A 13,368-nucleotide genomic window follows, 5' to 3' on the forward strand; every position below is an offset into this window, starting at 1 on the left:
TTTCTTTCAATAATAAAACTTATGAAATTTAACAAAAACTGCAGGTGTGTGTCTGGTGGATTTTTGGTTAAAACATGTTTATTTTTCATTCAGTGGAAAGAAAATCCAGAAATTTTACCCAAGAAAGAGTAGAAATAGTTCATAATAAAATTACTAAAGTAAAAGTAAAAAGTACAGCATAATAATACTCCTATAAGTAACTTTTTCAAAAAACTTTACTCAAATAAATTCTAACTAGTTACCAGATATCTGCAGTAGAAACTAGAGTGAAAATACCTGGTAAGATTTTGTATTTTTGCAGTGTTCACATAGAATATTATAAGAAAAGTTACATTTAAAACAAATAAAGACAACAGATTAAATACTTCATAGACGTCTCAAAACAAAACTGTGAAATTTAATCCAGATTATGTATATTTTTAATGGAGTTTAACCTAACAACTTGCAGCTGTTAATGGATTAAAATTGGCTTGAGGGGGAAAATCACATCACACTTTTCTGTTTTTATTTTGCAAAAAAACCCATCATGCACAACTACATTTTCTGTAAAACACGCAGAAGTTTGTGTTTGTAACACGGCAAACTGAGAAGTACCAGACCAAGGTTTTTTTTTTTAATTAGTCCAATATGTTTATAAAAATCATTTTATGAATAAAAAGAAACTCATCCTTCATTTTGTTCAGCTAAAACTGGAACAATTGGAAATTAAAATAAAAAATGGGTTGAAGAGGGCTTCAGGAAGAGGTGTTTGATTGAAAACTGAGTGTTTGAGTGATGTTTTTAACCAGCTGCATTGTGGGTAAATCTGTGCGCCTGTGAGTAAATAAAGCAGGGAGTAAATGACAGATATTTCTTTAAAGTTTTGAGCCGTTTTATGAATCAGTGGCTGTTAAAAGCAGCAGGAAATCCTCACGTTCCCTTAAGCTTTATGGTGTCTCTCCACCTGAGCTCTCCCCCATGCAGGGAGGTAGTCTGTGCCCTGGGTGCTCCTCCTCCTCCTCCTCTTCCTCTTCCTCCCTTCCTGCCTTTTCCTCCTCATTTCACCTCCTTCCCTTCCTTACCTCCACCCCTCCTCCCGAGTCCCCAGCATCTGCACCGGGCGATGGCTCGACGGCTCCTCCTTCCCCGCACGCCACTCCCCCTCCCTGGCAGACTACCAACCTGCATCGGGGACGTGGGCTGCCCCTCCACGGCGGGTGAGTCCAACCTCACAGGGACGAAGGCGAGTAGGAGCGCTAACTGAGGAGAAACCATCCCACATCAGCAGCTCTAATGCTCTATACACTGCAAAAACACAAAATATTACCAAAATATTTGGTTTATTCTAGAGGAAATATCTAAAGCATGTGGCCCTACAGATTCTAGACTAAACACTAAGTGTACTTAAATCTTAGTTTTTATGTGTTTACTGCCAAATTATATCAATCAGTTCCTCCAGCTTCTTGCGAATTATCATAGAACTGTATCACCAAATCCCTGCACTTTTTAGCGCTAATACATAATTGGGAGTTTATTGCAGATTTTTCTCAAAGGTGCCTCATCCTCAGATTATAGGCGCCTATTCAGCGAGTGATAAAAAGTCACATTTACTGTCATAAATAAGCACAAATATTTCCAAATTAGTACCACAAACACTTTGATTTTTATTACAAAAAATCATGAAATCTTGCAGGGACTGAAAAGATGTTTAATAATAATATTGCATTTTAAGAATTCATTGATATTTTTAACAGTTTGTGAACAGGTTTTATCAACACATTCTGGCACAACCGGCCGTTTAAGAGCCTTCATGATCTGGATTTGACCCAAAACGAAAATGAGTTTGACACCCCTAATCTAAACTAACTTAAAAAGCTCCTATATCTTGCTGAAAAGTTACTTGTAAGTTAGTTTTGCTTTTATTTCAAGTGTAATAAGGTATTTGGACTAAAATCTTAACAAAACAACTTGGTAGCATTTTGTGTTTTTGCAGTGTATTTGATGTTAAATTGGCTTGATACCCTCCTGTGTCTCTACGACGCGGCTTGATTTCTCCTTGCGTTAACGCTCCTACCCGGGCAGATCAGAGGCTGCCTCTGCAGCTCTGGGCTCCCAGAGAAAGTCCGGGTTTGGACTTTTCTAAAAGCTCCGAAGTAAAAGTAACGACGTTTATCGTCTGGTTCTGCTTCTGTCTGCAGTGTGGCACCGCAGGAAGAACGACCTGCATGCTGTAAGGCGGCGTCTGCAGAGCCCAGAGTACAAGCTGAGCAAGATCCGCTCCTCCACCATCATGACCGATTACAACCCCAACTACTGCTTCGCAGGCAAGGCCGCGTCGCTCAGCGACCTGAAGGAGGTTCCACGCAAGAACATCACCCTGCTCAGGTTCTGATCCACACAACAACATTTTGGGGGACAGGTGCTCAAGTTGGAAATTTTTGATTGCTACTTCTGGACAATTGACTTAATCTCACACACTCACAAGAAAATACATTCTTTTTGCTTTGAAGTTAGCTTTAATTATGCAAAATTCACATGTTCATGTGTTTCTGTAGATCTCTGCTGCTTCTAAAAACAACTGATTATTTTTAGTTTCAGTTTCTTCTAAAAGTTTTTGTTTTGTTCTCTCAGGGCTCTCGGTCATGGCGCTTTCGGTGAAGTCTACGAGGGACAAATTCTTGGAATGAGTGCCGATGGCAGCCCCATGCAGGTGGCAATAAAGGTCAGCTAAAACCGAAGGTTTATCTTTGATAAATCCACATGGACATGCTCCAAAAAACAACAAGTTTTTAGGAAGAATTTTGTAAAACAAAATCCCAGTTGTGCACCAACTGAGTGAATATTTGTCAAGATATCCACTCAGGTCCAGAGCAATGAAAGGGGGAAGTTGGTCTCTGCAGGATGTTGCCAGCCTTTCTGCGCTCTGCTGATTAGGTTCTGTTATCCGGACTCCTTTGACAATAGCAGTAATGCTGCTCTGATTCTGTCGGCTGCAGACGCTTCCAGAGATTTGCTCCGAGCAGGACGAAATGGACTTCCTGATGGAGGCTCTGATTATGAGGTGAGCCTGGCAGAACATTTACCCACTGAGGTTAAAGCTTTATCACTCACTTCACTCTACGCCGCTGCATTTTAATGTTGTTTTTTTTTTTTTTTACAGTGCACTGATTCATTATTATTAATATTATGACCAGAAATCATCAACTAGCTATAATTCCAATACAAAGTGTAGTCATCCTTGTAAAATATAATCAAGACAATGATAATTTGTTGGTTTCTGACCAATAACTATCAACATTTTATTAAATTCAGCTAATTGAAATAATATGAAAGCACCTTTCTGTTTTATTAAGGGATTCTGTTTTTTACCGATTTTCTTTTAAATAAGGCAAAGCCTTACAAATTGAAATATTATTGCAGCAAAAATGTTTTTGCGTTCTCTTTCCTCCCTTGAATATGTAAAACAAAAGTTTGACATTATGCTTCATGCTATAATTTTTGTACATAAAAATAAATCAATTTCATAGTAAGTATAACCACATCTACCCAATGACTTTTACTCAAATTAACAAAAGTCTTTTTTTATTTACTTTAATAGACTTTGACTAAACACAAGAAGTGTTTTCTATGGCAGGGCCATTGTAGATAGAAAAAAGGAAGAAATTTCCACCAAAAACCTCAGAAATTTTTTTGATTAATCTCAGAAATTTTCAAGAAAAAAAATGTGGAAATTTCTGAGCTCCAAAAGTCAAAAGAAAGTTTGTGAGAAAAAAACTCAGAAATGTTTGACTTTTGAACCTTCCCACATTTCCAACATTTCCACGTTATTTCTAGAAAAATTCTGAGATTAATCTAAAAATGTTTAGTTTTGTTTTGTTTTTTTTGGCAAACTCCGCTCCCCCGTAAACAGGCCTCATAGTTTTCAAGTGACCAACATTTTGTCTTTGTTGATAAGAATCAACAAAACAATCAACAATCTGGTTTTCTGGGGGTTTTTTTCCAATCAAGCAAGTAAGAACTATCAAACCAGACCTTTTTTAAGTTCAATTAACAACTTTGAACAACTTTGTTCAACGTTTGAACAACTTTGGTCCAAACTCCTGTGAAACGGAGCGGTGCCGCTTGAATGTGGTGATTCATTTTGATCTCACCACAATTAGCCCAATGTGTTCAACAAACTTTAGAATTTTATTTTTTCCCCTTTATAGGTTTAAAAAATGTTGTAAAGGTTACATGTTAAAACATTTTTCATTTTAGTCTAATTTTTTTTACATTAGAAAATGTATATTTTACATCCATTTCATGCTTTGATTTCAGGTATTGAGCAAAATCATTTAAATAGTCCTTAATACAGCTTCTGCTCGCACTTACTGTACCTCTTCTCAACCAAACGCCTTTTTTTTCTCCACCTTTTGTCCTCAGTAAGTTCAGCCACCTGAACATCGTGCGCTGCGTCGGCGTCAGTCTAAACATCCTGCCTCGCTTCATTCTGCTGGAACTGATGACCGGCGGAGACATGAAAAGCTTCCTGAGGCAGAACAGGCCGCGAGCGGTACAGCAGCTCTGCATGGTTTTTATCTGTACGTTTGGCCCATGCTGACCGGAGCTGTGCCGTTTCCAGGGCCAGACCTTTTCTCTCACCATGCGGGATCTGCTGCAGATGGCCAGAGACATCGCCTGCGGGTGTCGATACCTGGAGGAGAACCAGTTCATCCACAGGTCCAGACTCATGATCAGTTAGAATAAAAACTCAAACCAAAAAATTATATTATTTTCCGTCATATTTTGATAAAACAGACGGGTAAGGAAGGTTGCAGACGAGTAATGAGTCTTGTCAGAAGTTTCTATCCACTCCTAAATATTTGGTTAATTTTTATCGATTCATCTGAATCGCTCTTTTTATAAGCAATTTCACAAAAAAAGTAGTTTTGGTCTAGTTTTTAGTGCAAATATCTTACTTCATTTGAAATAAAACAAAACTAACTTGCAAGTAACGTTTCAGCATGTTTTAAGTTGATAATTCCTTAATATTGATAAAAGAAAATACTACTTCCTTTGGCAGATTATTTAATTTTTAACAAGACATTTTATAAGTGAAATAATCTGCCAATGGAAGTTGTATTTTTCTCTCTGTCTGAAGTTAAACCAAACTTTTCTTGTTTGAGGTCAGTTGGAATTACCAAAATTATGTATATTTGAAAAGAAAATTTAGTGAGAAAATTGTTCATTTTTTAGTGAAATTTTTTGTGTGACTTTTCTTGAATTCAACGGTTTACATACAATTTGGTCAGTACCAGGTAGAACTGTTTTAAACTGCATGACTTGGGTCAAATCCATCAAGCATTTATCTTTTTATTGTAATTTATGAACATTTTATTTATGACCCACAAAACGTTAAAACTGATTTGCCACTCAATGAGCTCTTTGCACCTGCCGCGCTGACGTCACAACCGCATGCGCAAATGCGGCTCTCTTTTTTCCGCTTTGAGTTACCATGACAGCTAGAAAAGACAAAGTCGTATTTCAGACGCAAATAAAACAATACTATGAACATTGTTGTCTTCCTAGTATAATGGGCTTTTAAGTTTTCATGGATTTCCAAGCGGTCCTGAATTAAGAAGACGGTGGCTTGTAAATATTTGTCGCTACCAGTTAAAGCTAACGCAGCACAGCAAAGTTTACAGCCTTCACTTCACTCTGGATCAGCTTCTTCAGGCTAAAGAAGAAGGTAAAGGAACCTCCTGTGTTATTTCCATGGAATCACTTCATGGAAATAACACTTCAGGCTGAATCTCTTTCGGTATTCAGCCTGAAAGAGTTTATGGGAACGAGAGAGAGCAGACCAGAGCCAGACAGCAGAGCTACTGATCCGCCTGTACACACTCCTGTAAACACCGTCCTGCTTCACAAGAAACATGCAAAACTAATAAAGCGAAATAACACGGAGACCTTAAGGAACACGGCCATATTTTTCTAAAAGCAACAACTCTGAACCTGAACCATCAGCTGAACTAGAACTCCGACACCAGAGCTGCTCTACTGTTAAGCTATGGGCTTGTTGTGTTTCCTCAGGCTACAGAAGCAAAAAGCCTGAACCGTAAAATCCCCGTTACTTGGTCTCTGAAACTAACGACAATAAACCACGTAATATACTTGAAAACAATGTAAAAACATTGTCCGTTAGAATGGATGAAAAATATTTAGATACTTAAATAGCACATTTTTACAAGAAAAATGTCAGAGAATATTGCCTACTAGCATAAGCTAAAGCTAATGTTAGCCACAAAGTGTAAAGAAAGTAAAACTCACCGAGGCGAACATCTTAAAACCTTTCTCCAGCTACTTGTTGGGGCTTCGGGTCAATGTTCATCTTTAATTGTTACCTTGGACAAGCCCTGCAAACACCCAGTGGAAAGAGCCTTTTTCAATAGATCGGAAACAAATGCGGAAGCTGACGTGCAAAGAGCCCATTGCTTTGCTACATTGTATTTTTATTTTTAAACTTCTGACTGCATTTGTTGTTTTCTCAGAGACATTGCTGCCAGGAATTGCCTGCTTACCTGCGCCGGGCCAGACAGAGTGGCTAAGATCGGAGACTTCGGCATGGCCCGAGACATTTACAGGTTTGAATCTGCGAGATCCACTCTGATTATGCAGCAAAGCACCATCATGTGTTTCCGGGGAGCAAAAATTATCCTGATGGGGGCCTTGTTGGAATAATTGGAAACTAAATCTAATTTTCCCACAATTGGGCCAAATGTGGAGTACATGACCTTGTGCTTCAAACTGATGCTAATCAGAGAAAACTGTTTTTCTCAGGGCGAGTTACTACAGGAAAGGTGGCCGAGCCATGCTGCCAGTCAAATGGATGCCACCAGAGGCCTTCATGGAGGGAATCTTCACCTGCAAGACCGACACCTGGTATGCAGGAATCCACTGAGCAACACACCTTTATGTCAGGTTGATTTAAAAAAAGGTTACGCAAAGCTGAAAACTAATTATGTGAATTATTTTAAACCGAGTTGCATTATTACTGGAGTTTGCAAACATATATTATTGATCTAACAGGATTATTTAAATACATTTAATTCCTTGAAGCTGCAGTATGTAACTTTTATTTAAAAATATGTTTTTTTGATTATTTAAATGACACTAGTCAAGACAAAATGAAACGGATAATCTGTGAAAAGATCAAGCTCTTCCACTTGCTCGCAAAAACAACCAATCAGAGCCAGGAGGAGGGTCTTAGCGCTGTCAATCAACCGTGTGGAGACACCGCTAAATGTACTAACAACGGAGAAACAACTTACCAGTCCAGGAAAACGGTTTATCCGCCATGCTAACTAAGATTAGCATTCATGGTAGGCTCTGCTAACAGGAAGAATCAGTAGCTTAGCTGACAGCAGAGAGGAAGTGGGTAAGGCACGGGGAGCGGCATGTGAACAAGCATGATTGACAGCGACTAGACCCTCCTCCTGACTCTGATTGGCTGTTTTTAGTTAGCAGAGGAGCTTAATTTTTTTTTTTTACCATACTGTCAGACACAGTAAAAGTTTTAACAAATATTAAAAAATATATATATATATATATATATATATATATATATATATATATATATATATATATATATATTTAAAGTTACATACTGCAGCTTTAAGCTTTGAAAAAAATTTTTATTTGCCATCATGAGTGCTGGCTGCACTTCTAAATTTAGGAAGTGGCTTAGATTAATTGGTTTAATCCCTTTAAAGATTCTCATTATATTTCCTGATTGAACCTTTTATTCTGGCATAAGAAGTGACAACTTTTATAAGCTACTCAAACTTACTTCTGATTTCTTTAATGTCTAAATGAGGAGTGAAGCTGGAAAAGTTTCGGACATCAAAACAATCCTCCCACTTGATGATCTGTGTCTTCCCCTGCAGGTCATTCGGAGTACTGCTCTGGGAAATCCTGTCTCTGGGCTACATGCCTTACCCCTGTAAAACCAACCAGGAGGTTCTGGAGTTTGTCACCAGCGGAGGCAGAATGGATCCGCCAAAGGGCTGTCCAGGCCCTGTGTACGTTTAAGATCTTTCCAAATGATTATTAAATCTCTTGGTTCCAATTTTAGTTCATTTTCCTCTGAAAAAACCTCAAGTTCAACAACGTTTGACGGTTTTTGTTTTAATTTAACCTTAGTTCATAAGAAATGTCAAATTTTATTAGGTCTAAATAAATAAAAAAGTGTGAAGTAGAATCTAATTTACTCTAATACAGCGGTGTCCAAAGTGTGGCCCGGGGGCCATTTTCTGGTCCTTGAAACGATTTTGGTCGGCCCCCCAATCACAAGTCTAGAAAGGTACAAATTTGATAACCCCAAAAACTTTGGAAATAGTCTGTTTTTCTTTTAATAATGCAACCGTTTTTTTATGTTTTGGATCATTAAGGATTTATTGTTTTCATAAATATGTTATTATCAATTTATTGAATTTTGTGGCACGCCAGTAGTTTAAATTTCCCAGTTTTGGCCACAGGGGCAAGTAAAATCCTGAGAGTTGAATATTATTAAAAAAGTGTTTGTTTCATGGTCAAGCCTTGTACTTAAATCAGAATTACATGCTGTGCTTGAAACTCCTCCAACATGGCTGAGTAAAAAACATTCCTTTAAAGAAGAGTTGGCCAAAATTCCTCCACTTTAATGTAAAACACTCATAGCCAACTGGAGTATTACTTAGTGGCAGATTATGGTGGAGAAACAGTTATTAGGTTTAGGGGCAATTATATTTTCACACAGGACCAGTTTGGTTGGGATAGATAGAAGCATTTAAATGTGAAAAAAGGTAAAAACAGAAGAAATACTTTACTTTTCAAAAGCACTGTATATTCTGAAGATTTCAGTATGAGGAACAAGAAGTTTAAAATCATAAAATGATAAGAACGAAACATTTTGAGTTTAGTTGATCAGTTGGCGTCTTTTGTTTTTTAGCTACCGGCTTATGACCCAGTGTTGGCAGCATTGTCCTGATCACCGGCCCAATTTCGCCACAATCCTGGAGAGAATTAAATACTGCACTCAGGTACATCTCTTCTTCTAAGCATATCGCTTGTTAGTTCCTTTTCCTCTGAGGTCATAAGGCAAAGCTGCTCAGACTTTTTAATGTAACTTCCAAAGTTGTGCATTTTAAATGTTGAATATATTTTTAGCAATCTATTGATTGATCTGAGTCTCCACCATCCACCCATCTATCCATCCATCCATCCATCCATAGCTTTACATAGCTAGCTAGATAGCGTGATGTAGCTGAAATACAATAGATAGATAGATAGATAGATAGATAGATAGATAGATAGATAGATAGATAGATAGATAGATAGATAGATAGATAGATAGATAGATAGATAGATAGATAGATAGATAGATAGATAGATAGATAGATAGATAGATAGATAGATAGATAGATAGATAGATAGATAGATAGATAGATAGATAGATTAGTCAGTGGTGTAGCTACATAGCTAATTAGATAACTATGTAGCTTTCTATTAATTTAGCTAGAGTGATGTAGCTGAAATATGTCACTCTAGCTAGCTAGATAGCTATGTACTTACATAGCTATCTAGCTATCTACAAAGCTAGCTATTTAGCTATGTAGCTGTCTATCTAGCCAGCTAGCTAGAGTGACGTCGATGAAGAGGGCAGGTACCTATCTCCAACTATCACTGTTGGTTCCAGTAGACCATGCATAAATATGCATTTGAAGATCTGTTTCATCTATCAAGGTAGCCAGCTATCTGGCTAGCTAGACTCATTAATAGATGGATGGATGGATATTTAGATTAAATAATTAGATCTGCATGTATCATTTTTCTCTCAGGACCCTGATGTGATAAATACCCCTCTGCCTGTTGAATATGGCCCCAACACAGACGATGATGGCGGAACAGTGATGCGTCCCACTGCCCCCAACTCCACCAGTCTCACTCCTTTACTGGTGTCCCGCCCTGTTTGCAAGGACTCACCCTCCCAGCTCGGTTTCTCCCCCAAGGGCTTCAGTCCCCCAGTCCCTCCACCGCAGCCCACCAAACCTCGCCTTCTGCTACAGAGAACCCAACCGGTCCACCAGGAAGTGACTTCCTGCTGTGAGATGCTGGAGCCATCCTGGGCTGAAACCGTTCCTGCTCCTGGTTTGTCATCCGTAGCAAACTCTCTGCATCCGGAACCTCCTCATCACCGTCCCTGCTCCAGAAACAGCTCCTCCTCGGGGAGCCAGAGGCTGAAAAACAAGACCAAGAACCTTTGGAACCCAACATACGGCTCCTGGGTCCTCGAAAGCTTTCGGGCGAAGAAAACGCTGGCTCAAACTCAGTCTATGCCACTCTCTTGCAATTCGACTGAGGAGAACAACAAAGCTGTTTGTGACGGAACCAGCAGCACCTACCTCAGCCCAGCTTGTCAGGTCCAAGCTGCCCCAACCATCTTGACAGGAGGCAGCTCTAAAGCCAGGTTGGATCTGGCTAAACTCCACAGCTTCCCCTGTGGGAACGTCAACTTTGCCTATGATGAGCAGAGCTACGAGGCAGAGAGCCTGCCGCTGGCGAAGCCCAAAGCCTCAGAAGCCATCACATGCAGCATCAGTCCACCGAGCGTCTCACCGGGAACCGGCCTGGGTCTGGCGCTGGGATTCAGCACCGCCTCAGCCTGTATGCCCAAACTTCTGCTGAAACGCCACGCCAGCTACGGACACGAGGACGTCAGGAGGCACGCTAAAACAGAGAAGCTCAGCCGCGACCGGGACTCTGGCTTTTCTCTGTCTGAGGACCTGAGTGTCGCTCACATCTAGAAATCAGCATGTGGAAACAGACTTTGAATCTGATGAAATACGTCAGCTGGACGACGAGCTCTGCAAAGATGAAATGATTGCAGCTCTTGATATGCTGGAAAACCCAATGAAATGCTGACATTCACACAAACACATCTCTGTACCTAAAAGGTGACCTATTATACTTCCTTGAACAGGTTATGATTGGTCTATGGCCCATACAAAACTTGTCCATTACATTTTTTGCACCAAATCATTCTTAGATTCTTAGAATGATATGGAAAAGGCTGCAAACAGAGGCACAATTACACAACCATAGATGTTTGAAAAGCAGAAGTGGAGCCTCCTGCACAACCAATAAAAATGTAGCAAGTGGTTTCTGGATGGTAAGTCAACGACAAAACACTTGTCTTTTCCAGCAGCCATTGTACAGCCCATACAGTTGCTAGGTAACCGCACAGTGCCTGTTGATTGCGACTCGACATTCGGGAGGTTTTTGAAACAACTCACTTCCCAGACACCAAAAAATAACCATTTATTTCCAAAAAATGGCTCTGTGGATTTTTTTAAGTGCTTCGAAGCAAACAGAAGTGTAAAAACATGCAAAAAATAAAGTTAGCATAACAGGTCGCCTTTCATACAGAGTCCGTTGTGTGCTTAGCGCCCCCTTTTGGGCTTCTGGTGCAGAGGTAGCCAAACACTGATGCTGAGATATTTTCACTGCTACCTTGTTATCTTTTTATCCTGCTGTAGTTTCATGAATGCTTTGAAAGAAGTGTGTTCATATTAATATCTGTTTAACCTCAAGCGAAGGACTTTTTAAAGATTTGTTTTAGGAAATACCGACATCTAGTGGCCAAAAAGGAGATTGCTGCAATCTAGCCCCAACTTTGATTGATTGATTTTAATCTCAACACAAATAAAAATACCCTAAAAAAAACTAGCAGCATCATGGAAAAAGTTAATTATTATTTTTTTTTTTTAGACAAATAGATTCCAGAAAAAATTCAACTTTTCTTTATTTTTGCTATTGATTCATTTTACCTTAAGTTACTTGAGAAAATTTATTTTTTATGTTTAATTTTAATCAACATAAACACAAACTTAATTTCTTATTTTTACGTTATATAAATTACAAGCTTCCTTCTCGCCTCCTTTCCCTTACATAATGTGAACTTTTGATGACTGCAGTCACATCTTTTTACTCTTTTCCTAAAGATTTTTTTTTTGTCATTTTTTGATCCATTAATGTTTCAGATAATGTTATAATCAGAAAGAATAAAGTTTATGAAAGCAACTCTACTTAGACCTGCACCTGGGTTTATATTTCGGTGCTTTTCCTCCTGTTAAAGCCTTTTTTCACCTCCAGTCAGACGTTTACATCCACTTGTTATCATCAGGGATGTCCAGCTAATTCTGAGCTTTTAATTTCTGACATGAAACTGATTATTTTAAAAAAATTAAAAAGTTAAAGTTGATATTTAAAAGCTTAGTACACCCTAAAAATGATCAAGCATGGTAGTGGTAGTATTATTCTGTGGGACTGTGTCACTGCTGGTTTTACTGGTGCCTTGAAAGAATGTCAAGTCAACTTTATAATTACTCAAACAATTTAAACATTGTTTTTAAAACTTCACATTAGAATGTTGGCTTTGACCGGAAATAACAAATTTATTCAACCATTAATGAAATATATTTAATGAGCTCCTCCTTCTTGGCTCACTGTTCTGTGATTTACAAATTAATGGCTGGACTTTGACTAGGACTTTGCAGCTGTGAACGTTTTAATTCCTGCCGTTAGAAATGTGGAGGGTGTAACACCTGCGATCATCCAGCAGGGGGCGGCAGGTGTTCATATTTTAACATGACGTCAGTATTTTTATTTTCTGTTTATTTTTTTTGTACCACATTTTAACTGTAAACTGCTGTAGTTTTTGTTGACTATTTTTATTATAAGATATCCAAAACTGTTTCAATTGTCTCATTAATTTTTTAATTCTTATTAACAAAAACCCTCAAAACAAAGAATGCTGCAACTGAGCAGAGATTAATTTACTTATAATAAAAATATTTTTAATGGGTTTTTTTTTCCTAGTCTTGGCCAGTAGGCGTCGCTTGTTAGCTTAATGCAGCTGTGAAAATCTTTATTTTTATACTCACCTCTGTACACTGGACTAACCCTTTACATTTCGTACGTCGTTTTATTGTTAATGTTGACACTGTAGTGAATCACTGCCATTTGCATTTTGAATTTTTTGTTTTATGTGGCAAATTAATTAGTTTTATCATTTATAGCCTCAACGGATTCTCTCATGTATGTTATAATTTGTTGAATTTTGAGGTTTGTTGGATCTTTTGTATAAATTGTGCTCAGGCTTGCTAATATTAGTGTCTTAATTCACAGCTGCTGACTCATAAATAAAGTATTTAAGAATCTGTAAATGTGCCGGTAAATCCCTTTCTTCTTTTAAAAAACTGTTAAATAGATATTTAACTATTTAAAACATTATCTTAAATGTAGGTGTGATCCTGATAATATCAAATATAAAGTGGATTCAACCTGCTGGTTTTATTTTCAAGAAAACAA

At 38.2% G+C, this 13,368-nt stretch overlaps 1 protein-coding gene across 1 annotated transcript in view; it reads left to right on the forward strand.

The window, feature by feature from the left end:
- The window catches only part of LOC102223978 (leukocyte tyrosine kinase receptor), a 75,967-nt gene extending 62,760 nt beyond the window's left edge, over positions 1-13,207 (forward strand). Inside the window, exons 20-29 of the mRNA XM_023353088.1 lie at positions 2,178-2,364; positions 2,611-2,701; positions 2,976-3,040; positions 4,402-4,531; positions 4,601-4,698; positions 6,510-6,602; positions 6,799-6,900; positions 7,905-8,039; positions 8,948-9,038; positions 9,837-13,207. Coding sequence (XP_023208856.1) covers positions 2,178-2,364; positions 2,611-2,701; positions 2,976-3,040; positions 4,402-4,531; positions 4,601-4,698; positions 6,510-6,602; positions 6,799-6,900; positions 7,905-8,039; positions 8,948-9,038; positions 9,837-10,802 — 1,958 coding nt within the window. The 3' untranslated portion in view covers positions 10,803-13,207. The remainder of the gene's footprint in view (positions 1-2,177; positions 2,365-2,610; positions 2,702-2,975; positions 3,041-4,401; positions 4,532-4,600; positions 4,699-6,509; positions 6,603-6,798; positions 6,901-7,904; positions 8,040-8,947; positions 9,039-9,836) is intronic.
- Positions 13,208-13,368: the final 161 nt, after the last annotated feature.

The sequence above is a fragment of the Xiphophorus maculatus genome, chromosome 19, assembly GCF_002775205.1.
Source record: "Xiphophorus maculatus strain JP 163 A chromosome 19, X_maculatus-5.0-male, whole genome shotgun sequence".
NCBI lineage: Eukaryota > Metazoa > Chordata > Actinopteri > Cyprinodontiformes > Poeciliidae > Xiphophorus > Xiphophorus maculatus.